At 47.7% G+C, this 27,661-nt stretch overlaps 1 protein-coding gene across 15 annotated transcripts; it reads right to left on the bottom strand.

Annotated features, from left to right (window-relative positions):
• Window positions 1-76: 76 nt before the first annotated feature.
• On the bottom strand, window positions 77-25,917 carry LOC114021533 (zinc finger protein 501). 15 transcript variants are annotated; one of them, XM_043528892.1, is made up of 5 exons: window positions 25,511-25,741; window positions 24,412-24,537; window positions 20,804-22,263; window positions 2,122-7,366; window positions 77-908 (listed from the first exon to the last, which is right to left on the bottom strand). In XM_043528892.1, the coding sequence occupies exon 4, from the start codon at window positions 7,298-7,300 to the stop codon at window positions 6,341-6,343; it is 960 nt and encodes a 319-aa protein (XP_043384827.1). In that variant the 5' UTR covers window positions 7,301-7,366; window positions 20,804-22,263; window positions 24,412-24,537; window positions 25,511-25,741; the 3' UTR covers window positions 77-908; window positions 2,122-6,340. The 15 variants fall into 15 exon arrangements, with proteins under 15 accessions (XP_043384827.1, XP_043384830.1, XP_043384831.1 ...); XM_043528890.1 differs by lacking the exons at window positions 77-908; window positions 2,122-7,366 and adding an exon at window positions 14,624-14,638 and having other exon boundaries at window positions 20,804-20,862; window positions 21,034-22,263; window positions 25,511-25,737; XM_043528891.1 differs by lacking the exons at window positions 77-908; window positions 2,122-7,366 and adding an exon at window positions 18,939-19,066 and having other exon boundaries at window positions 20,804-20,862; window positions 21,034-22,263; window positions 25,511-25,737.
• Between the last annotated feature and the right edge of the window lie 1,744 nt (window positions 25,918-27,661).

The raw sequence follows: 27,661 nt of genomic DNA, 5'->3' as shown, positions 1-27,661 counted from the left end.
AGTCCTCGTGTCCCATTCCCCAATCTCCTGTGCCATCTCCTGAAGAAATAAGGAAGCTTAAAAGAGAACAACCCAGTGTAATTAAATGCCAAGGTAGAAGAGTTTATTTGCACTCAGCAGGAATCATTCACACAGTGTAAAGTCAGCCTGTGGGCAGCCAACAGAAAGGAACATAAACAGTGAGGGGGGAATTAGGAGGGAGAAGAGGCAATCTGGGAAGTCAAAGACATAAAGACACTTAACTGGAAATTCTTCACTAACCCCAGAAGTAGGAAGGTTGCACAAGTCAGTGGGCCCATTAGACCTCGGCCCCTCAAATCTTTTTACCCCTCTTAACAGATTGTCTTGTGTCCTGTTTCCTATCCTGGTCCCCATTGCCCAGGCCCCACCTCCTCTCCCATTGCCTGACACCATTCCCATTTCCTCTCCCTTCATGTACAGGGGCAGCTAGTCTGGCTCCTCCTCCTTATTCCGAGCTACTTTTCAAGGCTGTCAGGCTCGCCATGAAGCGCCAAAAACAACTGGAGTAGCCGCTGGCAGGCCAGAGGGAGAGACAGGCATGGGAGCAGCCAGCTGTCTGGACCAAAGGCCAGAGTCCCTTGAGCCACACTTGGGGAATGGCTGTTCCATCACCTGGGTGAAACAGAAGCTATCTCGGAGGGCAAGGACATTGCCGAGAAGCTATGGGGTTTCTTTGCCTCAGGCTCCATCCCAGAGAGTGTTGTGGAGAAACCTACCCCAGGCTCTCTGTGCAGGTAGCAAAGATAAGGCACTGTCAGAGACTGAGGTGTCAAAAGAGGAGGTTCTGGAACAAACATCATTTACACTATACTAGCTCTGCCTCCCAAACTCCTGAGGATGCAGCTGAGCCAAAATATTTAAATATAATTTAAAACCATTCAAGTTACCTATGATGAGATTACTGGTTCTGTGGATGAAGGGAAAGCAGTGGATGTATTGTTTCTCGACTTTAGCAAAGCTTTTGACACGGTCTCCCACAGCATTTTTGTCAGCAAGTTAAGGAAGTATGGGCTGGATGAATGCACTATAAGGTGGGTAGAAAGCTGGCTAGATTGTCGGGCTCAACGGGTAGTGATCAATGGCTCCATGTCTAGTTGGCAGCCGGTGTCAAGTGGAGTGCCCCAGGGGTCGGTCCTGGGGCCGGTTTTGTTCAATATCTTCATAAATGATCTGGAGGATGGTGTGGATTGCACTCTCAGCAAATTTGCGGATGATACTAAACTGGGAGGAGTGGTAGATACGCTGGAGGGGAGGGATAGGATACAGAAGGACCTAGACAAATTGGAGGATTGGGCCAAAAGAAATCTGATGAGGTTCAATAAGGATAAGTGCAGGGTCCTGCACTTAGGATGGAAGAATCCAATGCACCGCTACAGACTAGGGACCGAATGGCTAGGCAGCAGTTCTGCGGAAAAGGACCTAGGGGTGACAGTAGACGAGAAGCTGGATATGAGTCAGCAGTGTGCCCTTGTTGCCAAGAAGGCCAATGGCATTTTGGGATGTATAAGTAGGGGCATAGCGAGCAGATCGAGGGACGTGATCGTTCCCCTCTATTCGACACTGGTGAGGCCTCATCTGGAGTACTGTGTCCAGTTTTGGGCCCCACACTACAAGAAGGATGTGGATAAATTGGAAAGAGTCCAGCGAAGGGCAACAAAAATGATTAGGGGTCTAGAGCACATGACTTATGAGGAGAGGCTGAGGGAGCTGGGATTGTTTAGTCTGCAGAAGAGAAGAACGAGGGGGGATTTGATAGCTGCTTTCAACTACCTGAAAGGGGGTTCCAAAGAGGATGGCTCTAGACTGTTCTCAATGGTAGCAGATGACAGAACGAGGAGTAATGGTCTCAAGTTGCAATGGGGGAGGTTTAGATTGGATATTAGGAAAAACTTTTTCACTAAGAGGGTGGTGAAACACTGGAATGCGTTACCTTGGGAGGTGGTAGAATCTCCTTCCTTACAGGTTTTTAAGGTCAGGCTTGACAAAGCCCTGGCTGGGATGATTTAACTGGGACTTGGTCCTGCTTTGAGCAGGGGGTTGGACTAGATGACCTTCTGGGGTCCCTTCCAACCCTGATATTCTATGATTCTATGATTCTACCTACTATAAAGGAGGAGCTGAAGACTGTTGTATTAAAAGAGATGCTAGGGAAGAGGCAGAGATTACAGACCAGCTACCATACCAGCTACATGGATTAAAACGGGCACTAAAATAATCTGAACCTAAATGAGGATGATATGAAGGGATCTGACCAAAGGAACCTACTGGGATTCTCTAGAGCACCTCAGCAGAACAGTGGATGAAGAAGATCCAGGTGACATCCTTTATTCCAACTTCCAGAAAGCTGTTGGCAAAGCTCCTCCAAGAAGCCATGAAGGGAACCAAGACATCGTGGGGTGAGTGGTGAAGTGTTGTCATGGATTGTATACTGGGAAGGGAAAGGGCACAAAGAGCAGAGCTCAGTGGTCAGTTTTCCAGCCCAGAAGATTGGCAGTGGGCTGACAGTGGGAAGGAGCTGCTGAGTGAGTCGTGGGAAGCAGTGTGGTCTGAGGAATGGAGCACTGGCCTAGGAGCCACCAAATGAAGGGTCTGCTTCTGACCTGCTCTGTGAGCTTGGACAAGTCGTTTCCCCTCCCATCTCTATTTGGATAATAAGCTCTATATACAGACAAGAATATTCAGAGTAAATACTAAACATCTCCAAACAGGTTTTGGAGGGGTATGAAGCCTCAGGCTTTGGAACTTAACGATTCAGGGTTAAGAGCAAAGTTTTCCTGGAGATACATAAGCCTATAACTACTCACTGCAGAGCTTCTTCACTTTCCTCTGAAGCATCTGGGCTGGCCACTGTTGGAGGCTAGACTAGATGGACCATGATCTAATCCAGTCTGGCAATTCCTATATCCTCATGTTCTTTGGGGCAGGGACTGTCTCTCACTATGTGTCAGCGCCCAGAACAAAGGGGCCTAATCTTGGTTGGGGTCTCGAGGTGCTGATCTAATACCAATAACATATAATATGGAATAGAGTTATATTATGAAGGTCTATCAGCTACATTCATAAATGCAGAAAGAGAGATGTTTAATGGATCTGACCCAAGTTAACCATTTGGAAGGAGGTTAATTAGCATACCTGATGAATGGGTAACAAACACCTCTTGTGGATTTGCCCACAAAGAACTATGAGGCTGGGGACAGGAGCTGTCTGTCATGCAAACAAACTGCAAGAAATTCGCAAGAAATCGCCTTTGTGAGGGGTATCAATGGCTGAGAATCACTAACCCAGGCATATCAAAAGAACTGAAACACTGACAAGGATCTTGAAACACAGATCACAGAGGAAAAGACCCTGGGGGTTAAAGGAGATGGATGGCGGATAGCTGGGCTCTGACAAACAGAATGTCAGGCCTCATCTACACAGGAAAGATTTTTTTGGTATAGGCTAGTGTGAATTTAAACCAGCGTATATATCTCACCATGTGGACAGCTACTCCAGTTAAAGCAGCTTTTTTCTGGTATAGCTTATGTCGCTTGGGACAGGGTTTAAAATAAGCTGAAAAAAGTCACTCCTATACTGCAGTAAAACTGTCCACATGGGGGTTTAACTGGTATAATAGTAAAACGTTTATAACTGGTAAAACTTTCCTGTGTAGAGAAATTTCCTGATGTCTAGAAATTTAACATATTTTCCTTTTAGTCTTCTGTAACTAAGCTGAGAGTACGTCATCTAGTGTAGTTTATAAGAAGTTTACATCTAGATATGTCATGCAATTCGTTTCTTTGAGTTTACTAGAATAGTTTCTCTATTTTGAATATATCTGGTTTGTTTTTAAGGAGACGATAGGAGTAAGACTAAGTAAGGACGAGACTCTGGGTAATTTCACTCTGGACAACTCAAGAGAGCAAAAGCATTCTATTCCCAGTCCTGCCACTGGTCAGGTGGGTGACCTCAGGCAAGTCCCTTACCCCTCTCTGGGTCTCTGGCCAGGTCTACACTATAAACTTACAATCGGTATAACTACGTCACTCAGGGGTGTGAAAAATCTCGTGGAGGTGGATTAAATATGCCAAGGAGAGAAGCTTTCCCGTCGGCATAATAGTGTCTTCACTGAAACTGCTGCAGTGCAACTGTGCCGCTGCAGCATTTTAAGTGTAGACCTGCCCTCTGTTCCCCTCCCCTATTTGTCTGTCTTGTCCATTTAGCCTGTGAGCTCTTTGGGGGAGGCACTGTCTCTCAACATGTGTATGTGCAGCTCCCGCACAGTGCGGCCCTGATCTCAGTTAGGGACTCTAGGCTGGACTGTAATGCAAATAAAAAGCTGAGAATGCTATTGGCTGCCTAGAGCTCACCCCGCAACTCAGGACAAAGGATAGGACAGAGGGGACTCTGAAGAGGAGTGGTGTGTCAGAACAAGGCACAGAGAGATGCTGACACAGCAAAGAGGAGATGCGCATTAGAGGCGATGAAAATGATAGGTAGGGCACCCTGTGGTTTAATATATTTATTACTGATCTAAGGAACAGGGTGAGCAGTGAGGTGACAACATTTGCAGATGACACAAAATTATTTTAGTTTAGTCACGTATAAAGGAGGCTGAGTGCAGAGGGATCTAGCAAAGCTGAGGCAATGTGATAGCAGAGTGAATGCAGTGCAGACAAGTGTGAGGTAATGCACCAGACAACAGCATGCCTTCATATTTTTTAATGAAGATTCAATTTATCTAGGAAGTGCTTAGATACTATGGTGATGGGTGCTATCAAAACCGTACTATAGATAGATACGAGATTTTTTTATAACTCTCCATTCACTTGATTAGGGAGAGCTGCTTAAAAATTAATGGCACTACATGGCCTATGAAAAGGAACAAGATGAACTACTCATACACAATGCTAGTAACATCTCAGGAAAAAGGCCTACAAGGCTTGGTGGACAACTGAATGAAAAGCTCTGCACAATGTGCAGCAGTGGCTAACAAAGAAACACACACACACACAAGACATATAAACAGTTGGATAGAAAATAATACTGAGAATATTCTAATGCCACTATATAAATCAATGGTGTGTGTAGTTCTGGTCACCCCATCTCAGAGAGGACATAGGAGAAACGGAAGGTATTCAGAGATGGGTGACAAGAATAATTACAGGCCCCGAAGAGATTTTTGTATGACGAGAGAATGAAAAGATTGGAACCGTGTCAGAGACGAGATTAATGAGAAGACATAGTAGAGGTGTATAAAACAATGAATGGGATAGAGAAGGTGCTCCTATTTGCCCTCTCTCTCCATACAAGAAAAAGGGTACAGTCAATGAAACTGAGACAGAAAATGTAAAACTGATAGACATGCTACTCTACACAATGCAGAAACAACCTGTGGAAATCTCTGCCACAAGGTGTATGGAGGCAAGCAGTAGCATTGACATTAGACATTGATGTGAAGGACAGAAATACCGTCCTTAGTTACAATGGCTAGGAGGAACATTTATAAGGGGTGCTTATGTAAAGAGCAGAAGCCATCCATCCATTTCCTGGATAGATGCGACAGCTTTTCCCCATGAGTAGGCTACTGGAAAACTTTTCATTAGGGGAGTTTCACACCTTTCTTTGAGGGAGTTGGTAATAGCCACTTTTGGAGACAGGTGATGGCAGTAGAAGGACAATTGCTCTGATCCTATGGATGAGAGACCATTCTGGAGTGCTGTGTCAGTTCCAGTGTCCACACTTTAAAAAGGCTGTTGCAAAACTGCAGAGGATTCAGAGAAGGGCTACACAGAATGATTTGTAACATGCCTTACAGTGAAAGGAAACTTACGGAGTTCTAGCTATTGAAGGGTAGGTTAAGAGGGGATCTAATCACAGCCTCTAGGTACCTACATGAGGATCATATTGCTGATACCAGAGGACTCATTACTCTAGCAAAGTTCCAGTGGCTGGGAGCTGAAGTCAGCAGTGTTCAAACTGAAAATAAGAGGTAAGATTTTACGGGATTGTAGTGAACCCTGGGAACAGATCCCAAAGGCTGTGGTGGATTCTCCATAACTTGGAGTATTTAAACTGATTTTGGATTCCTCCTTCTAAAACACACTTTCTCACTCAACCACAAGTTACTGGGCTGGATGCAGGAATCACTGGATTAGATTCTCAGGCATGTGATGTGCAGGAAGTCAGACTAGATGATCTAATGGTCCCTTCTGTTCTGAACATCTATGCAATCTCTGTGGCCGTTCCTAATCTCCAGAAGACAAATCCCCACCATGCAGACAGCTCCCCACAGTGGAGCCCACACTGATCCCTGCATGATCCTCAAACCTCGAGCTGTTCAGAATGTCTGGGTGGGGAAGGTCAGTAGCGGGTTCTCGCCCTTGTGGATTTTCTCGTGTCTCTTGTGGTGGGAGCTGTGGCTGAAGCCCTTCCCACAGAAGGTGCAGATGTAGGGCTTCTCGCCCGTGTGGATGCGCTGGTGCTGGGTCAGGGTGGACTTGTCAGTGAAGCTTTTCCCACAGTCAGAGCATGTGTAGGGTTTCTCCCCGGTGTGGATGCGCTGGTGCCGGAAGAGGTTGGAGCTGACACTGAAGCTCTTCCCGCAGTCAGTACATTTGAAGGGCTTCTCGCCCGTGTGGATCCTCATGTGCTTGATGAGATCGGCATTCTGGCTGAAGCTCTGCCAGCACTCGGTGCACGTGTTCAGCACCTCCACCTTCCTCCTGGCCTTGGCCTTCCCCATGGCACCCTCACGCTGCTGCGGTGATGAACACTTGCCTGGCCTCTTGCCCATCAGGTGCCGCAGGTGCTTCTTCTTGTGGGAGCTGCGGCTGAAGCTCTTCCCGCAGTCAATACACTTGTAGGGCTTCTCACCCGTGTGGACACGCTGGTGCTGGGTTAGGTTGGACTTGTCGCTGAAGCTCTTCCCGCAGTCAGGGCAGGCATAGGGCTTCTCACCTGTGTGGATGCGCTGGTGCCTGCTGAGGCTGGAGCTGACGCCGAAGCATTTCCCACAGTCAGGGCATTTGTAGGGCTTCTCATCCGTGTGGGTTCTACGGTGGTTGATGAGGCTGGAGTTCTGGGTAAAGCTTTTCCCACACTCGATGCAGATATTGGGGCTCTCCTCTGTCTGGGTTCCCTGGTGCACCACAAAGTCCTTTCGCTTCTTAATTCCTTGGATGAGTTTCACTGGTCTCTTCTTCATGGGATCTGGCTCCTCTGGCCTGCACTGGCTCTCACAGGGTTTGTCCTGCTCAGGGCTCTGGCTCACATTCCTCTTGGATTTCCTGGGTGACATCTTCGGTGTATTGGCTTCCCTGGATAACGATTCAGCTCCTTACATTCAGTTGTACCCCATTGCAAGCTGCAAAATCAAAACAACTCGTCAATTAATTTCCTTCAGAATGTATTAGTATTTATGGGGCATCCATCAGAAATACCCACTCAGAGAATATTAAATTCTTAGTCACTTTATTATGGTGCAAAGCCATCATCTAGCACCAAGACTAAACCAACTGAGACATTTTTAACACCCCAGCAATAGATTCTCTGAACCAAACACTAGAAAAGAGCATAATCCAAGGAGCCGCTTGGGAGATCCCAATGACTCTGTCCCCAGGGCAGCGCATCCCCCCAGCAGCGCGGGGACCAGGCAGAGGCAGGAACTGGCTTTTCCTCTCCCTGCTCCTCACCCTGCCCCAGGAAAGTCAATCTGCCCCGGGTGCTGCGGGAACGGGGCTGGGAGCCTGGAACCTCCTTCCCCACTGATTGCTCCTGCTGCCCCTGCCAGCCTCTGCCCCCGTCTCCCTCCTGCCCCCTCCCCTCCCCTCCCCTCCCCTCGGGCTGGGAGACTCGGTCCTTGGCCCGGTCCTGGGGGAATCGCTCTCCCGGCGCTGGCTCGGCTCCTGCCGGCGCTCAGGGGGGCAGAGCCTGGGGGAGGGAGGTCAGGGAGGGCAGCAGCTCCGGGACTCGCAGACCCCCGCCCACCCGGAAGCAGAGCTGGGGCGAGGAGGGGCCGTTGGTGCAGAGTCACTTTCCTGCCCGGCCACAGCCCTTTCCCCGGGTCTCTCCCCTCACCTGCAGGCTCCGGCTCAGGGGCTGGTCTCGGCAGAGCCCGGGACTGCCCAGGGGCTGGTTCCAGCCCCCGGAGAAAGTTCCCCCGGCTGGGCCCGGAGGGGCGCTAGGGAAGGGCTCTCCCCGCACAGAGGCCGCTGGGCAGCGGCAGCGGCTCGGCAGCGGCTCAGCCCCGGCTCCCGGCGCACAATGGAGGCGGTGGCAGAATCTGACCCAGGAAGCTCAACCCCCGATGTACGGAACAGACAGGCAGACAGCAGCAGCCTCCCCTCCCTTAGCAACAACCAGGGCCCTCTAGCGACAACATTGACTGAAAACACGTTCCCTGCCCCCACACCCAGCACAGAAATGTGTCACAATGGGGATTCGGCCAGAATCCTTCTCTCTCTCCTGAGCAGAGAGAAACCTCCAGAGGTAAAGGAGCAGAGACAGAGCCACAGAGAAACCTGCCACTGCTGCCAGCCAGGGATTCTGAGAACCCCTGGGGCCTTTATTTCAGGGATGCCTCAGAAAATTTCTGACTGGAGTTCCTGGACTCTCCTCCTTCCTGTCCCCACCACATGTGTTCATCACAGGTGGATGTGTGCCATGCCAAGCCATCTCTTTGCCTGTCTCTTCCACCCAAGTCAATTGTGCCAGGAACTCTGGCCTGATGATCTGGGATGGGTCCCTCCCTCCTGCTCTCCGTGCCATGGAAGTGGGGGGTGGAGGCAAGGTGCACTGGTTCATGTTAGGGTGGTTGCTCATGCCTACCCAGAATACCGGACATTCTGGTACCTCCAAGAATGGCGTGGGCCTGCCCCTGCTGGCATGACCTTGGACACATGGTGGATGTGAAATCACACCTCACGTGCCCCCTTGCCCCTCCTGTGTGACCCTGCATGCGAGGTCACACCAGCAGCGGCGGAGTGACATGCGCTTCATAATGGCGTCCCCTGTTCCACCCTGGAAAAAAAACACATCTGGTTTTGTCTGAGTATTGAATGGGACACAAACCCTAGAAAAGCAGGACTGTCGCTTGTGGCCTGCTTATCTGGGCATATACCTTTCTGCCACAAATCCCTCCCCACTGGAGAATTGGATTGATCTAGAGGCCAGGGTGTCTGACAGGATGTGGAGGTAGACAGGGTTGCTCTGGTGCCTTTCCCTTCAGAGGAGGGTACTGGTGATCAACCTGTTGGTCTAGTCCATACTCTGGCACTGGTTCAACATCCTGAGCCCCTCCCCGGGCACCGTGGCTAGCCTCCAGAAGATCCCGAAGTTTTTCTGGCCAGGACTGCACTGGGTCTCTGTGGGTGTCCTGATCCTCCCCCTGGGTGAGGGCAGACAGGGCCTGGTTTGCATCCACAGCCCGGTCCATGCCATCCACCTTCAGCATCTGTAGAGACTCCATTCACAGCGTTCTGGCACATGCCTTACTATGCTGCCTCTGAGGGTCCCACACAACTCTTTTATCTCCATCCAAGAGGTCTCTCAAGAGAGCTCTGTAAGCGCCGGTCTTTTACCAGGACCGCCTCAGAACCAGGAAGCTAGTTTCAGAGACCAGGTTGTAAGTGCTGCTGAGTGGGAGAACCTCTGCACAGAACCCCTGCTGCACAATCCACACCTCACTGTGAAGTGGTGGAGTCCCCACTGGTGCAATGGATGATGGTTCTGGCTGGTGACACCAGACTCACAGACCTGGACTACGATCATAGAATATTAGGGTTGGAAAAGACCTCAGGAGGTCATCTAGTCTAATCCCCTGCTCAAAGCAGGACCAATACCAACTAAATCATCCCAGCCAGGGCTTTGTCAAGCCAGGCCTTAAAAAACTTCTAAGGATGGGAGATTCCACCACCTCCCTAGGTAACCTATTCCAGTGTTTCACCACCCTCCTAGTGAAACAGTGTTTCCTAATATCCAACTTAGACCTCCCCCACTGCAACTTGAGACTACTGCTTCTTGTTCTGTCATCTGCCACCACTGAGAACAGCCTAGCTCCATCCTCTTTGCAACCCCCCTTCAAGTAGTTGAAGGCTGCTATCAAATCCCCCCTCACTCTTCTGCAGGCTAAATAATCCCAGTTCCCTAAGCCTCTCCTCATAAGTCATGTGCCCCAGCCCCCTAATCATTTTCATAACCCTTCGTTGGACTCTCTCCAATTTTTCCACATCCTTTCTGTAGTGGGAGGACCAAAACTGGATGCAATACTCCAGGTGTGGCCTCACCAGTGCCGAATAGAGGGGAATAATCACTTCCCTCGATCTGCTGGCAATGCTCCTACTAATACAGCCCAATATGCCGTTGGCCTTCTTGGCAACAAGGGCACACTGCTGACTCATATCCAGCTTCTCATCCACTGTAATCCCCAGGTCCTTTTCTGCAGAACTGCCACTTAGCCAGTCAGTCCCTAGCCTGTAGCGGTGCATGGGATTCTTCCTTCTTAAGTGCAGGACTCTGCTCTTGTCCTTGTTGAACCTCGTCAGATTTCTTTTGGCCCAATCCTCCAATTTGTCTAGGTCACTCTGGACCCTATTCCTACCCTCCAGTGTATCTACCTCTCCCCCCAGCTTACTGTCATCTGCGAACTTGCTAAGGGTACAATTCATCCCATCATCCAGATCATTAATAAAGATGTTGAACAAAACCAGCCCCAGGACCGACCCCTGGGGCACTCCGCTCGATACCAGCTGCCAACTAGACATCGAGCCGTTGATGATTACCCGTTGAGCCCGACAATCTAGCCAGCTTTCTATCCACCTTATAGTCCATTCATCCTATCCGTACTTCTTTAACTTGCTGGCAAGAATACTGTGGGAGACCGTATCAAAAGCTTTGCTAAAGTCAAGATATATCATATCCACCACTTTCTTCATATCCACAAAGCCAGTTATCCCATCATAGAAGGCAATCAGGTTGGTTAGGCATGATTTGCCCTTGGTGAATCCATGTTGACTGTTCCTGATCACCTTCCTCTCCTCCAAGTGCTTCAAAATGGATTCCTTGAGGATCTGCTCCATGATTTTGCTGGGGACTGAAGTGAGGCTGACTGCTCTGCAGTTCCTTGGGTTCTCTTTCTTCTCTTTTTTAAATATGGGCACTATATTTGCCTTTTTCCTATTGTCTGGGACATCCCCCGATTGCCACAATTTTTCAGAGATAATGGCCAATGGCTCTGCAATCACGTCAGCCAACTCCCTCAGCACCCTTGGATGCATTAGATTTGGACCCATGGACTTGTGCATGTCCAGCTTTTCTAAATAGTCCTTAACCTGTTCTTTCACCACTCAGGGCTTCTCACCTCCTCCCCATACTGTGTTGCCCAGTGCAGCAGCAAAGGGAGGGGATGGACCCGACAGCATTCAGCCAGTGTATGGGGCTGCCCACCCTGTGTCCCTGTCATGTGCTCCAGGAAGTGAGGGCAGCCTTGCCTCGTGCTTCTCTGGCTTTTCTTGAGCAGGTCCTGTGGGAGAGTGCCTCCTGTCCATCTCTCACCCCTGGCCCTCTGGAACTCGTCATTGGGCTCCGACAGCCTCATTGGCTGCTCCCAACATGCCACCTGAGTCACCTGCATGACATTCAGCCAGTCCGTGTCCGAACCGCACCCAGAAAATACCAGTACATGCTCATGCGTCACATCCTCCACTTCCTCACCAGCCTGTCCCACCCCAACACCACATGGTGGAACCTGCTGCCACTTGAGGAGAGGGAGGAATGCCAGCCTCTACTCTCCTATGGTTCTACAGCCTGCCAGGGATATTAGTTGGCAGCCCCTCCATGGAGCCATAAGCATAGGCATGTACCTGGCATGGTTCATGAACTCACGTAATTCCTGTCCCTTCTGCAGAGACGGAGACCCTGGTGCACATCTATGTAAGATGCATCAAGGTGCTTTTCCTCTTTCAGAAACTCTTACTGAGGTTCTGACTGCACTTCCCTGCGCATCCTAATTCATGCACACCCCATCTGCAGGCCCACAAAGTCATGAGATCTTGTCAACCTCCTTCTGGCACTGGCCAAGACAGCCATCCATCACTCCAGGAGGAGGACGCTGGACAAGGGGTTCTCTGCGACTGGAAGGCCTATTTCCACTCCCTCATCTGACCATACCACGGGGCAGAGTTCCTCTGGGTGCTGTCCACTGACTCCTTAGACACCTTTGAAGCAGTGGGTGCTGTCAGGGATTCTCTGCACAAACCTCTTTGGATCCCTCATTTCCGACCTTTAATCTTCACTCCTGTCCCTGTTTTTTCATTTGTTGTCCCCAGAATTCACTTGTGGCCTGGGTCCAATGACTGGGCCTAGACCTGTCTGCCCCAGCATTCTTAGTACCTGTTGTGCCAAGAAGATGCAGGCCAATGCCAATAAGGCTACCGCAATTGACAACTGGATGCTGGCAGGGGTTGTTTTGTGTAAATAAATAATCACAGAAATAGCCACTTTCTTCTAACACTGAATTGTAAGTGTTGGAATGATGGAAGCAGAATTAACCCTGGAGCTGCTCTGCATCTATCTGTCTCACTGCAGAGCTTCTGCCCAGAGCCCTTCCCAGCCCCCTCCTGCTGCAGGCCATGACCCACAAATGGCCTTGGTGGGTGGGACGGTCATTGCTTGTGAGATGTTCGGATCAGACCTGCTAGAAGTCCAGCTCTTAGCCAGAAATTCTGGAATTGTTGGCTCTCTGGTCTGTCTCCAACTCTGTGGGGGTGGCAGACTTGCAGCTTGGGATAGCTCTATGGGGCTACACAGTGTAGGAATGTGGGGGAAGCGGGAAAAGAGCAGATGAGGAACCTATTTAGCATATCCTGAGACTTGCAAAGAGGTACTGAGTAGGGGGATTCACACAGGGTGATTAGGGAGAATTGATCATGGACGGCACTGATTAATTATTGCAAGGGGGTAGGAGAGTTAATTGCTGTCAGGGAGTTGAATGATTTTAGGGAAGCAGCAGAGAATTGATCTTTAGAAGGGGAAATTGATAATGTCTGAGCAGGGGAATATAAAGTAGGTATCTCAGAAAAAAGCTACAAGAACAATTCAATCTTGGGAAAACCTGCCTTGCAGTGAGAGACGAAGGTAAGGCCTGGTCTACACATAAAATGTAGGTCAACATAGCTATGTCCCTCAGAGGTGTGAAATATCCACACCCGTGAGCAGCTGCTTAGCTTTGCCAACCTAACTACAGGTGTAGACTCAGCTAGGTTGATGGAAGATGCTACTGTCAATCTAGCTACGATCACTCAGGGAGGTGGCTGTCCTACAGCAAAGAAAAAAAATCCTTCCCTAGCCTGCATCTGCACTACAGAGTAATGCTGGCATAGCTAAGGCACTGTAGCTATGCTGTTATTGTCCATGTAGTGTAGACAAGGCCTTAAGGAGCTCAATCTATTTAGCACCGTGTTGCCACCTCTGGTAATTTTGCCACCATCCACAATAGTAAATGCTTTTTAATGTTCTGTGTGATCGCAGACACTTACTGGTGTCAAACGTGTGTTTGCCTGAACCATCTATCTACAGTACATATATGGTCCCCTTTCCCTTAGGGCCTTACCCTCCTTAATGTACATAGCCACAAAGCACCCCTAGGAGGTAGGACAGTACTATTATTCACATCCTTCCAAGAAGGGACTAAGTGACTGGCCCCAGGTAATACAGGAGAGCTGTGGCAGAACAGGAAATTGAACCCAGGTCTCCCATAGCCTAGTGCCCTAACCACTGGGCCATTCTTCCATTAGGCCTCCCCCCCTGGGGCTCAAGTAAGACTGCTCTCCTTCAAAGTGGCTGCCCTTTCCCTGCAGACTCAGCGTGTGGGACTGAGGCTGCTCCCAGTAAAACATCTGCCACCTCCCCAGATTTTCAGGTAGACTGAGCCCAGGCTGTCTTCAGGAAGGATGTCCACTGCTTTATGGTTAGGGGAGTGGACAGGACTATGTGAGGAGACAGGGAAATTTGGGAAACAGGACAGATGCTGAGAGGTCACCAGGGAATGTGGAGTGAATAGGGGAGGCAGAGAAAAAAATGTCAGTGTGTGTGTGTGGAGGAGGGGGGGTGGAGCAGGGAGATATTGTAACGGAAAAGGGAGGGAAATTGTGGATGACAGATTAATGCAGGAGTGGGCTGGGGAGTACAGAGGGAGAATATGAGTGGGGGAGGATACTGGGTAGAGTTCAGAGGGAGACAGAACAGTGACAGGGAGGAGATGGAGGAGTAGGAGGACAGCTCCCAGAGCAGAGGAGTAAGGGAAGTCCTTCTGAGCAGCCAGTGGGGAGGTTACCTCTCCCCATATGTATTTCAGGTTGAATTTTGCACCCAAATTTCTCACGTCTTGAGGGACACAGCTTTACCCTGAAGGCTGAAAAACCAGAAGGCAAATGAAAATATAAATAAATTAATTAAATAAATCCAATTAAAAATCTGATGATTTTTAAGCCAATCTTATGGTTTGGGGATCTGACTCATGACATTTGAATGCTTGGGCACTACTGTTAGCTTATCTGAGAGAAGGCTGAGAAGTTACTTGATCACACTATGGAAATACCTACATGCGGAGGAGATCTCTGATTGCAGAAGGATCTTTGATCTGGCAAAGAAAGGCAGAATGAGATCCAAAGTTAGAAGCTGATGCTAGGTGAAAATCAGTCTGGAAATAAGAGGCAGTTTTTTAGCAGTGCGGGTAATTAACTACAGGAACTTACCTAGAGACGTGATGGATTTTCCAGGACATGGAGGGGCGCATCCTTTACTGGTATAAAGCATCATAGCTCCAGACAATTTACACCAACGGAAGATCTAACCAGCAGCCTTTAAATCAGGACTGGCAGGCTTTTAAAAAAAGATTTGCTCTGGTTCAACCACAAGTTATTGAGCTGGATGGAGGAATCACTGGGTGAGGCTCTCTGGCCTGTGCTAGGAAGGATGTAAGTCTAGATGATCAGAGTTGTTTCTTCTGGCTTTAAAATCTGCACGTATCTGGGGGTTGTTGAGGTTTATGGATTAAGCAGGAGTTAGTGCAGCTCAAAACTGGGACAAAAACTTCAGAGGTGGAATCCTGTTCCTTATGGCGTCAATTACACAGCTTCAATTGTCTCCCAAAGGGCCATGTTTCTATCCAGCTACTTTCTTACACTCTAAGGCTTTAGCTCAGGGGTGGCCAACGTGTGGCTCCGGAGCCACATGTGGCTCTTCAGAAGTTAATATGCGGCTCCTTGTACAGGCACCGACTCCGGGGCTGGAGCTACAGGCGCCAACTTTCCAATGTGCTGGGGAGTGCTCACTGCTCAACCCCTGGCTCTGCCACAGGCCCTGCCCCCTTCCCACCCCCTCCCTTGAGCCTGCCATGCCCTCGTTCATCTGCCCCCCCCCCCCCCGCCCCAGCCTCCTGCACTCTAAAAACAGCTGATCAGGAGGTGTGAGGAGGGATGGGGAGGCACTGACCTGCAGGGCTTCTGGTGGGTAGGAGGCGCTGGGAGCGGGGAGCTGCTGATGTATTACGGTGGCTCTTTGGCAATGTATATTGGTAAATTCTGGCTCCTTCTCAGGCTCAGGTTGGCCACCCCTGCTTTAGCTCATGAGGTTTTCATCATGTGCAATAACTATCTGAAAGTTAAATCCGCTGGGGAAGAACAGCAGCGTTTCTCAGCTAAAGCTGGAAGTGTTTGCAGGGTTTCAGCCAGAGTGTTCTCAGCTTACTCACAAAGTTGTTGGGTCAGTGCTTTCCCCAGCACACACAAACAAGCACAGACAGATGAGAAGGCAGGAGAGAGAAATACAAGAACTGATATTCCATTTCTGCTCCAGTGGAAGGTGTGTGGTACAGAGCTACCAACTTTTGTGCAGATCCATGTGTGATGTTTTAGGCAAATTATTTAATGAGCTAATTTGCATATTTATAATTACTACTCCTGAGTGGCAAAGTATTGTGTATAGCCCATTATTTTTGTTACCTCAGTTCCGTCCCTTTGTTCCTCTTATCCACCTGTTATATGCTAAGCCAGGGTAGCCAACCTGAGCCTGAGGAGCCAGAATTTACCAATGTACATTGCCAAAGAGCCACAGTAATATGTCAGCAGCCCCCATCAGCTTCCTCCCCCCTGCTCCCAGTGTCTTCTGCCCACCAGCAGCCCCACCAATCAGCATCTCCCCCTCCCTCCCTGCACTTCCCAATCAGCTGTTTCGTGGCGCGCAGGAGGCTGCGGGGGGGGAAGGAGAGGGAGTGAGGGCATGGCAGGCTCAGGGGACGGGGTGGGAAGGGGGCAGGGCCTGTGGCAGAGCCAGGGGTTGAGCAGTGAGCACCCCAAGGCACACTGGAAAGTTGGCACCTGTAGCTCCAGCCTCAGAGTTGGTGCCTGTACAAGGAGCCGCATATTAACTTCTGAAGAGCCGCATGTGGCTCCGGAGCCACAGGTTCACCACCCCTGTGCTAAGCTCTTTGGGACAGGGACTGTCACTAGCTGTATGTTTGTACCCCACCCAGCACAGTGGAGATCGGACCTGGATGCGGCTTCTAGGCTCTATCACAGTCTAAATGTTAAATAAATAATGCAACTGTAAACTTATGAGAGAGGTTTGAAAGAGAACTGGATAAATTCATGGAGGTTAAGTCCATTAATGGCTGTTAGCCAGGATGGGTAAGGAATGGTGTCCCTAGCCTCTGTTTGTCAGCGGGTAGAGATGGATGGCAGGAGAGAGATCACTAGATCATTACGTGTTAGGTTCACTCCCGCTGGGGCACCTGGCATTGGCCGCTGTTGGCAGACAGGATACTGGGCTGGATGGGCCTTTGGTCTGACCCAATCTGGCTGTTCTTATGTTCACCCTGCCCCTTGTGCAGGTGCATTATAATACATTCTGTCACTGCAAGATCACAGACTGTGTTTTCCCTCAGGAGGATTTGGGCTGAGGCCATGCAGACCCACACCCTGGATTTCTTCTTGAGCTAATGGAGCAACTGGTAGCAGAAGCAGGCTGCTAGGCACCTACGTCCCAAGTTTAGGCTCCCCTGTGATCCACAAACCCCACTCCACTGCCTGCAAGCACCCCAACTTACCCCATCTAAGTTTTCAGGGTAAAAGTTCCCTAGGTGCCTATGTTTCTGCCTCTGAGCATGCACACTGTTGCCTGCCTCTAGGCATCCAGACACGTATCTCCACCTAAGGCCCAGAACAATCCATGAACTGGAGAAGACAGGTGGGTGAACCCCTATCTTGCCTGTAGGGCCAGGTCTGGTAGGTGTGCTCAGAGGCCACCTACCAGACCGGGAACCATTCAAAATGTGGACATCCAGCTTAACTCAGTGGTTAGAGCACTCAGCTGGGATGTGGGAGACCCAGGTTCACTTACCCCCTCTGCCTGTGGGGGAGAAATAATTTGAACAAGGGTCTCCCAAGTAATAACCATGGCCCTGGCACTAACATGTGGTGCAGCAGCATAAAATGATGTCCTGAAGAGAGGGACAGACAAGAAGAGGGCAGCTCAAGTGGGGAGGAGGCTCAGGATCTACCAGTAAAAAGGCAGAGAAGGCACCGAAAAGAGGATGTGTTGGGTAAAAATGTGATTTGCTGGAAAGGGGAAAGCTGGCCCTTGAAGGCCTGTGTGCAAGGAGCCTGGTGGTGAGGGGCACAGAGCATATGATCGGTGAGGTTGACCACTGGGACACTGACAAAGGGAATATACTTTGGTGCCTAGGTGTGGATCGCTGGGTGAGAAGCTGACATTCATTAGAAAGAGGTGCAGTCATCAAAGGAGCAACACACGCTGCAGAGAGGCAAAGGTGGGACAGCTGGGGTAAAGCTGGACTTTGCAGCCAGAGACAGGAGGAACTAATTCCCTCCTGGGGTCACACAGCATGTTGTTGAAAAACTTCTTTTATTGTGAATGGTGATTTACAGTTTAATATTTTCCTAAGTGAGTATTTGATGTTACTTTCTATTTGATTGTTTTGCCTTTATAAAGTTTAAAATGTAAGGTTATCTCCATGGTGTTGTTTTGCCGCCACCTTTTCTCACAGTAGGCATAGCCTAGCCAAGCTCTGGGTCACAGTATATACCTCTCAGGAGAGCACTAATCACTGAGCTATGGGATATTCTGGTGTGGGGCTCCCTCAATTTCTCATATTCCACTGTGTATAAATAATTAAAGAGTCATGGGGCCATAGCAAGAGAGAGAGAATGACTCTGTAGCCTGGTGTTTTTGAGATGGGTGACCGAGGATCAAGTACCCTTGCTCCTTTGTGAATCCACGCTTTACCCTATAGGAGGTGGTCCATATAGAGAGAGATGCAACATACACTTTGCCATTGGATTATACAACTATTTGTGATACAACAGTGGAATGTTGAGAATCAGGGCTCCTGGGTTTGGCAGAGAAGTGTGTTCAGAACTGGGGTTAGAGACAGGGTAGCCACGTACATAGATATGGCATATGTATTCTGAAGGACATCACTGGTAAAGATATGAAACTTGGATCTGGCATTGTAGGGATCTTGGATATATTTCCAGCTAGAGACCTAGCTTAGTCAATCAGGTTGTGAACTACAGAAATAATAATATTACTCTGCAACAGAAATGAGCATAGAATGTAGTCACCTGGCTCACAAGTGCACCTTCTCCTAGGCCAAGTGGTGTTTTATGCACAAGTCCCACTAACACATATCATGCATGAGATTTTATTTGAGATGCAGGAAGACCTGCCAGGGCTGCAAATGCATGAAATGGCAGGTTGGGGCAACTTGTCCACTTCAGGCCAAACTCTAAAGACAGAGAGTCATAAAACACCCCATGTTTGGGACTAACCTGCACAGCTTCTGCAAAGGAAAAATCATGTCTCCCTGATCTAGAGGAATTCTTTGATCATTTATTAACAAAAACTAATATACAAACTGGTTCTCATTTATCTAATTTATTTAGACTTTCAAAAAAACCTTTTGACAAAGTCCCTCAGCAGAGGCTCTTAAGGCAGCCAAGTAGTCACAGGATGAACGAGAAATGTACTGTTATGGATTGGACACTGGCTAAGAGGCAGAAAACAAAAAGGATAAATAATCAGTTTTTCAATATGGTAAGAGGTTAACAGAGGGGTGCCTTCACAGTCCTGTATTAGAACTAGTTAGGGTGACCAGATAGCAAATGTGAAAAATCAGGACAAGGGAGTGTTAATGGGGGAGTGAGGGAGTAAACAGGATCCTACATAAGACAAAGCCCATAATAATCAGGATGGTCCTGATAAAATGAGGACATCTGGTCACAGTTTGACTTTTATATTTGGGGGGCAGCTCCAGTCAGGCCAATGGGGCTGTGCTTGGGGGGGGCAAATTCCACACTTGCCCAAGGCTTGCAGTTTTGGGGGCAACACCCTCTCTGCCCCATCCAAACTTTGCCCATGCCTAGGGCCAGTGTTTAATATGAGAACTGAGGTGGAAAAATTTGCATTACTTTGTGTATAAAGAAGGCTAAGTTACTTCAGAGGGGACCTAACAATGTTAGATGAACTAGACAACATGACAGCAGATGGAATTCAGCGCAGGTAAGTGCAACACAATGCACTTTGAGCCAGATCATGCCATCAGTTTAAAATCAGATTTCATTTTCCTGGGAAGTGTTTAAATAGTATGGTGATGGGTTCTATGAAAAAAACCTTATGATTGACAGAGGTCAGCTGAGATTTTTCAAAACCATCTAAAGAGATTTGGACACCCAGCTCTGGAAATTGGGGGTAAAATTTTCAAAAGTGCCTAAGGGCTAGATTTTTAAAATTATTTAGGCACCTAAAGGGATTTTCACAATTGCCTACATGCCTAACACCCATTGATTTGAGCGGGTATTTCAATGAGAGTTAGGCACTTAGGCACTTTTGAAAATCCCACTAGACATCTATCTGCATCTCTAAGTACCTAAATACCTTTGAAAATCTGGCCTTAAGTGATATAGCAGAACAACTTTTCTTGACTTTTAGTGGGAATTAGGATCCTAAGTGCTTAAGTCAACTTTGAAAATGAGACTTAAGTGTTGCAATGCTGAGCAGAACAATGCCTAAATACCATTACAAATCACTTAGGAGCTTTTGAAAATTACACCCTGGGCATCCAAACTCCTTAGGCTGCTTTGAAAGTCTCTACCAACATAGATATATATTTAATCTCCCTATTCAAAGAGAGAGTTTTGCTTGGAAATTGCTGGCACCATGTGGCCCATTAAAAGGGACAATATCATCTACTCATACACACAGCTAGGATCTAAATTAAGTGCAACAACTAAGGAAAGAGATGCCGGAGTCATACTAGACATTAGTGAAAACCTCTCCACAATGCGCAATAGTGGATAAAAAATAAAGTATGGATAAACATTTGGATAGAAAATAATACTGAATATTCTAATGCCACTATATAAATTGATGGGACACCCAAACCAGGAATACTGCATTCAGATCTGGTCATCCCATCTCAAAAAGGATATAGCAGAATTAGAGGGGGTTCAGAGACAGGGAACAACAATTGTTAGTGGGCAGGAGAGACTTCTGTATGAGAAGGGGATGAAAAGACTGGAACTATTTAGTCTAGTGAGATGATGAAAAAGAGGGCACGTGATTTAGGTGTATAAACAGCAGAGAGAAAGTACCAGTAAATCGGGTTCCCCACTAGCCCTCTCTCATAGTACAAGAAAAAGGAGATGCCCAGTGAAATAATGAGTACTAATTTAAAACTGACAAGAAATACTATTTACACAATACATGGCTAGCATGTTGAACTCACCGTCACAAGATGTTATGGAGAACAAGAGTAGGATTCCAAAAAAAGGGAATTAGACACATCTATGGGAATGATAAAAAATATCATCAACAGTTACCATGGCTAAGATAAAGGTTTCTAAGGGATCTTTATATTGAGGATATAAGCCAAACAATTAACAGCCTGGGAACAGGTAGCCACTTTCCCCCCAGGGACAGGTTATTGCAAAATTGTCCCTTATGGGAGTTTCACACCTTCCTTTGAGGTATGTGGTTAATAGCAACTTTTGGAAATGGGACTGGAGTAGTTTGACTGCCGGTCTGATGACATGTAGCAGTTCCTACTCTCCAGGTCACACTCTCCAGGGTGCTCACTTTCTCTCTCTGTGTATTTCACCCCAATCCGCCTTCTGGCTCTTTAGTATGCACCCCATTCTTTAGAACGTTTGAGTGGGGTAGGGCCACAATGGCAGGAAGGACACCGAGTTCCTTCCCTTGTGGATTTTCTCATGTCTTTTGTGGTGGGAGCTGTGACTAAAGCTTTTCCCGCAGTAAGTGCATATGTAGGGTTTCTCTCCCGTGTGGATCCGGTGATGCTGGGTCAGGGTAGATTTGTCAGTGAAGCTTTTACCGCAGTCAGAGCACGTGTAGGGCTTCTCTCCCGTGTGGATCCTCTGGTGTCTGATCAGGTTTGAGCTGACATTGAATCTTTTTCCACAGTCGGGACACTCGTAGGGTTTCTCTCCTGTGTGGATCCTCATGTGTTTGACCAGGTCCGAGTTCTGGCTGAAGCTTTGCCAGCATTCAGCGCACGTGTTGGGGATCTCAATGGTTGAGGTTCTCTTCTTTGACGCTTTGGTTTCTTTGACCTTCCCAACAGTAGTGCTTTCCCGGTGAGTGCATTTACCCTGCCTCTTCCCTGGAGGACTCCTCAGATGCCTCTTGTGGTGGGAGCTGCGGCTGAAGCTTTTCCCACAGTCAATGCATTTATAGGGCTTCTCACCCGTGTGGACGCGCTGGTGCTGGGTCAGGGTCGACTTGTCCGTGAAGTTTTTCCCACAGTCAGGGCAGTTATAGGGTTTCTCTCCCGTGTGGGTTCTCTGGTGTCGGATAAGGTTTGAGCTGACACTGAAGCTCTTCCCGCAGTCAATGCATTTATAGGGTTTCTCCCCCGTGTGGATTCGCCGATGGTTAATAAGGTCTGAGCTCTGAAGGAAGCTTTTCCCGCACTCAATGCAGATGTTGGGCCTCTCCCCCATGAATGTTCTCCGACGGACGATGGTACCTTTGCGTTTCCTCACACCTCGCCCACTGTGAGCAGATTTACTTTCCTCTGGAGTGTTTTGCTGCTGTGCTTCTGATTCGCCTGGACTCCTAGGGGTTTTTTCCTGCTCAGGGCTCTCAGAAACATTGCCTTTGGATCTTGTCAGAGACATCTTGTATGGTTCCTCCATCTCAGACTGTTCTCCTTCTTGTCACTCACAGCTGGGATAGAGAAAGAATCCAGAGATGAGTCATTCCCTGTGCTGGAGGGGAAAGGGAACCTCAGAAGGGGAACAGAAAATCAACACCTGTTGACAGAATATCTTCGAATTTACCACAATAAAAAACCCTCACCTTTCGTGAGCCCTAAATTCACGACAACATCATGGACCTAGCAAAGCCACTACACTGTCCCTCTTCCAATACTCTCCTTTGCCATCATGCCTATAAACATCTCAGTAACGATGAGCTATGACCACTCTTTATCACACTGATTACCATTGCATAACTGTTCCTTTGTGCATCCCATCAGTTTGTTGAATTTGCAAATTGTACTTTAGATTGTATAAACTCTTAGGAACAGCAACTGTCTTTGTACAAAGCTCAGCACAACAGAACTGGACTCTAGGCTCTCCCGCAGGACAAATAATAATGCTACAAGGAGTGGGTGCTCAGCACCCCTGAAAATCAGTCCTTCTATTTACAGAGGGGAACACTTTAAGCACTGAAACAAATTACCTAGGGAGGTTGAGGAATCTCCATCACTGGAGGTTTTTAAGAACAGGTTAGACAAATACCTGTCAGGGATGATGTAGATAATACTTAGTCCTGCCTCAGTGCAGGGGACTGGACTAGATGACCTCTCAAGGTCCCTCCCGTCCCACATTTCTACGATTCTATGATTTTCCAGAGGGCCTAACTCCAACTTTCAAAAGCATCTAAGGGACAGATTTTCAAAGGTATTTGGGAGCCTAAAGATGCCAATAGATGCTTTTGAAAAGTTCACTGGATGCATAAACAGGTTAGATGCCTAACTCCCATTGAAAGGCTCCTAAATGCCTAAGGTGCTTTTGAAAATTGTATCCTTTCTTTAGGAATTAAAAATAAACTGATATAATAATCACCAAGATGAACCCATACCTTACTGAGTCATCCCCAGAACTCATTACAGTTCCACTTGTCCCTTCTGTCCCCCATTGCTTCTGCCATGACCCTCATTTGTGTTAGGTCTGAACACTGGACCCAATCCTGCATGCAGTTAAGCTGGCAAAAACATTAACTTATAGGACTGATGTTATTATTCTCATGAGCAATTATTCACACACAAAAATGTTTGCAAGATTGGGCAAATGGGTTGTCTTGGATAATGATAGCCCTGTTGGTAACAGAATAGAATGAATACAGGACCCACTGAGTAAAAAATTAAAAGATGGTAATATAATGCCAATCAACATTGTTTTATGGAAAACAGATCTTGTCAAACAAACCTGATATCATTTTTGAGGAGATTACAAATTGGGTGATAAAGGAAGTCATTATAAAGTCATTGCTGGTAAAGTATGACTCAAAAATTATTAGAGTAGTAAAAATGATAAGGATAGGTCAGTATTGTAGAGCAAATGGGAGCTTTTGGTAAGATGAGCTTATCAGAAATACATTTGTTTTAATACAGTCAAAGGTAAGGTTATACATCTAAGAACAAATGTAGGTCATGCTTACAGAATGAAGGACTGTACCCTGGAAAGGAGTAACTCTGAAAAGGACTTTGGGGTCATGGTGGAACCCAGCTAAACGTGAGCTCCCAGTGTGATGCAGTGGCTAAGAGATCCAATATGATCCTTGGACGTATGAGCAGGGGAATATAGAGTAGGGAGGTGGTATATTGTCTGTATAAAACATTGGTGAAACCATTAGAGGAATTCTGTATCTGATTCTGGTATCCACACTTTTTTAAAAGGATATTGGGAACCTCGAGAATTCAAAGAAGAATTAGTTGAGGCCTGGAAAACCTGACTTCAGAAACTCAATCTATTTAACACATCCAAAAGAAGGTTAAGCAGCAATGTGATCACTGTCTTTAAGTATCTACAAACAAAGATATTTCTGATAGAGTAAGAATCTTTCAGTTAGCAAATAAAGACAGAACAAGATCCAATGGCTAGAAGCTGGAGCTAGACAAACTCAGGGGAAAAGGTGGAAACTTTTAAAACTGAGGAAAATTAACCATTGGAACAGCTCATTGGATGGATGTGGTGAATTCTCTATCACTTGGAGTCTTTCAACTAAGATTAGATGTCTCACTCTCCTGCTCTAAGCTTAGCCACAAGTTATTGGGCTTGATGCAGGAAACACTAGGTGAAATTCTCTGACCTGTGTGTTGAAAGAGATCAGCCTAGATGATCAAAATGGTCCCTTCCGGCCGTAGAATATATGAATTGGCTGTGGACTATATACATATACTTCTTTCTGCAAAGCGCCCAGGCCACTTTTGTGTGCCTGAAAAGAACAATAATCATCATCATAAAAAGCAGAATCAAAGGAGCAGCTTTGGGGGATACTCCTTGGCATTATCAGGAGCTGACTTTCCCTCTCTCTGCTCCTTGCCCTGTTCCCAGGAAAATGAATCTGCCCAGGGATGCTGCAGGAAAGGGATCTAGGCAGGTCTGAGAGCTGGGAACCTCCCCACCTCCTGCTGCCTTTGGTAGGCTGTCTCTACTGCCAGAAGAGGGGTTTTGTTTTAGTTTTTTACAAGATAACAAATGACAGCCAATTCTTGGTAAAATGCCAGTGGAGACAGGGTGCAGCCAGATTTTTACCGCATGGGGAGGTCAACACTATACCCCGCTCTCCACTCCTGGGTTTGTCCTTGAGCAGCTACATCATGGTAAAAATTCAAGTAATTTCTCCACTAAGATTTTACAGCAGGAAAACAAAAGGGTGTTAGCTATCTCCTGCTGTAAAAACACCCCCTTTGTTGGCAGCAAAGACAGCCTCAGACTTTCTATCCTTTCTTCGGTTCTCTGTAAGATTTTCAAGAGCTCGGCCCTCAGCAACTCCCACGATTTTCCATCGGGAGGGGGCACTCGCCATTGTTCTCCATGGGGGGCATTCTCCATTGTTCTCTGTGGGGAGGTGTTGGCAGCTGAGCACTTTTGAAAATCTTGCCCTGCATGGGAGTATTGATCCCTCCCGAAATTTTGTTCTCTCTCTCCTGCCCCCTCCCCACTCCCCTCTGCCCGGGAGACTCGGTCCCTGGCCGGCCCGGGCCATTCGCTCTCCTGGAGCTGGCTCGGCTCCTGCAGGCGCTCAGGGGGGCAGAGCCGGGGGGGGGGGTCAGGGAGGGCAGCAGCAGCTCCGGGACTCGCAGACCCCCGCCCCCCCGGGAGCAGAGCTAGGGCGAGGAGGGGCCGTTGGTGCAGAGTCACTTTCCTGCCCGGCCCCAGCCCTTTCCCCGGGTCTCTCCCCTCACCTGCAGGCTCCGGCTCAGGGGCTGGTGTCGGCAGAGGCCGGGGCTGCCCCAGGGGCTGGTTCCAGCCCCCGGAGAAAGTCCCCCCGTCTGGGCCCCGAGGGGCGCTAGGGAAGGGCTCTCCCCGCACAGACCCCGCTGAGCAGCGGCAGCTGTTCAGCGCGGGCTCCTGGCTCACAATGGAGGCGGCAGCAGCAGAGTCTGACCCAGGAAGTTCAACCCCAGTATCCTTAGCAGACAGACATAGAGCAGCCTCCCCTCCAAGCAACAGCCAGAGCCCTCTTGTGGTAGAATCTAAGGAAAGCTCCTCCCTGTGCTCCCCCAGAAAGGGATCCGGAAAGAATCCTTCTCTGCTTCCTGAACAATGAGAAATCCGTCCAGATCGAATGAATCAGAGCTAGAGAGAGCCCTAGAGCAGTAGCTCTCAGCCTTTCCAGGTGACTGTACCCTTTCAGTAGTCTGATTTGTCTTGCGTACCCCGAGTTTTCAAAATGCGGTAAGGTGACCACCACATTTTGTAAACCAAATCCAGGGACACACAGAGGTGGGAGCACAGCAAAGAAGCCAAGACTGAAAATGTAAGTTGCAGAGCATAGCGAGGCAAATTTATTTAGCAGCTTATATTTTAACAGTTGCACATATACACTACAAATACAAAACAAATATGCATGTAGTCAGTGTGGATGTGATGTCACACTAAAGAAGCGCATTCAAACACTGGTTACAAACAATACAAAAACATTGTTCAACAACATCAGTTTTCTGTACCCACTGTCCAGATGGCCTATTTAAAGAATCTCTTTCTTTGCACCACTGCCAATGTCATTTATTTTTGACAGGCTTATCAATGAATGCTGTGTTATCTCTGTGTTGCAAGAAAACCAGCATGACAACTTGTTGCTTCTGCTAGTGGAATCCACCTAGAGATTAACCTCCAGGTTAAAGTGAAGTTTGTTTTGACAATAACTTGAGAATGGCTTTCACAGTTTCAACCTTGTATCTGGATTTTTCTCCTGTCCACAGGTCATTCATGACACAAAATACCATTTCAACTGAAGCATTCATTACTGCCAGGCAGGCACAGGATCAGTTCTGCCAGTTTTTTTATATTTGCATGTGGTACTGAGGATTCCCTATGATGCTTGATTACTTCACCCCATCTGCCACACACTGTGATCACTGTAGTTGTGTCATTGCATTCACATAGTTTCCCTGTCACAAACTCATTTAACAGAGTCACTTCATCAAACATCAGAAGGGTAGCCGTGTTATTCTGTATCCACAAAAACAACTAGGAGTCCGGTGGCACCTTAAAGACTAACAGATTTATTTGGGCATAAGCTTTCGTGGGTAAAAAAACCCCACTTTTTGATAAATGCATCTGAAGAAGTGGGGTCTTTTACCCACGAAAGCTTATGCCTGAATAAATCTGTTAGTCTTAAAGGTGCCACCGGACTCCTCATTGTTTTCATCAAACAGTTCATCCTTGTTAATTGTCACATTGGGGTATTTCTTCTGCAGTAACTTGACTGCTTTTTCAGTCTTGGATCTTAAAGGAGCTTTCTTTAAAAGCAGACACTTCAGATCTCTCAAATCATCTGTATGCTTTTGTCAAGGTTCCTTCCCCACTCTGAACTCTAGGGTACAGATGAGGGGACCTGCATGAAAAACCCCCTAAGCTTATTTTTACCAGCTTAGGTTAAAACTTCCCCAAGGTACAAACTATTTTACCTTTTGTCCCTGGACTTTATTGTTGCCACTACCAAGCGTCTAACAAATGTAACCAGGAAAGAGCCCACTTGGAAACGTCTTTCCCCCCAAAATCCCCCCCAAACCCTACACCCCCTTTCCTGGGGAAGTATTGATAAAAATTCTCACCAATTTGCATAGGTGAACACAGACCCAAACCCTTGGATCTTAAGAACAATGAAAAAAGCAATCAGGTTCTTAAAAGAAGAATTTTAATAGAAGAAAAAGTAAAAGAATCACCTCTGTAAAATCAGGATGGTAAATACCTTACAGGGTAATCAGATTCAAAACATAGAGAATCCCTCTAGGCAAAACCTTAAGTTACAAAAAGACACAAAAACAGGAATATCCATTCCATTCAGCACAACTTATTTTATCAGCCATTTAAACAAAACAGAATCTAAC

Source organism: Chelonia mydas, chromosome 14 (genome assembly GCF_015237465.2).
Source record: "Chelonia mydas isolate rCheMyd1 chromosome 14, rCheMyd1.pri.v2, whole genome shotgun sequence".
Taxonomy (NCBI): Eukaryota; Metazoa; Chordata; order Testudines; family Cheloniidae; genus Chelonia; species Chelonia mydas.
Note: the sequence above shows the minus strand (reverse complement) of the source record. Positions and strands in the feature narration are given on the sequence as shown.

Coding starts and splice junctions, on each gene's coding strand:
- LOC114021533 (XM_043528887.1), bottom strand. CDS start 22,232: ATGGAGGAACCATACAAGATGTCTCTGACAAGATCCAAAGGCAATGTT.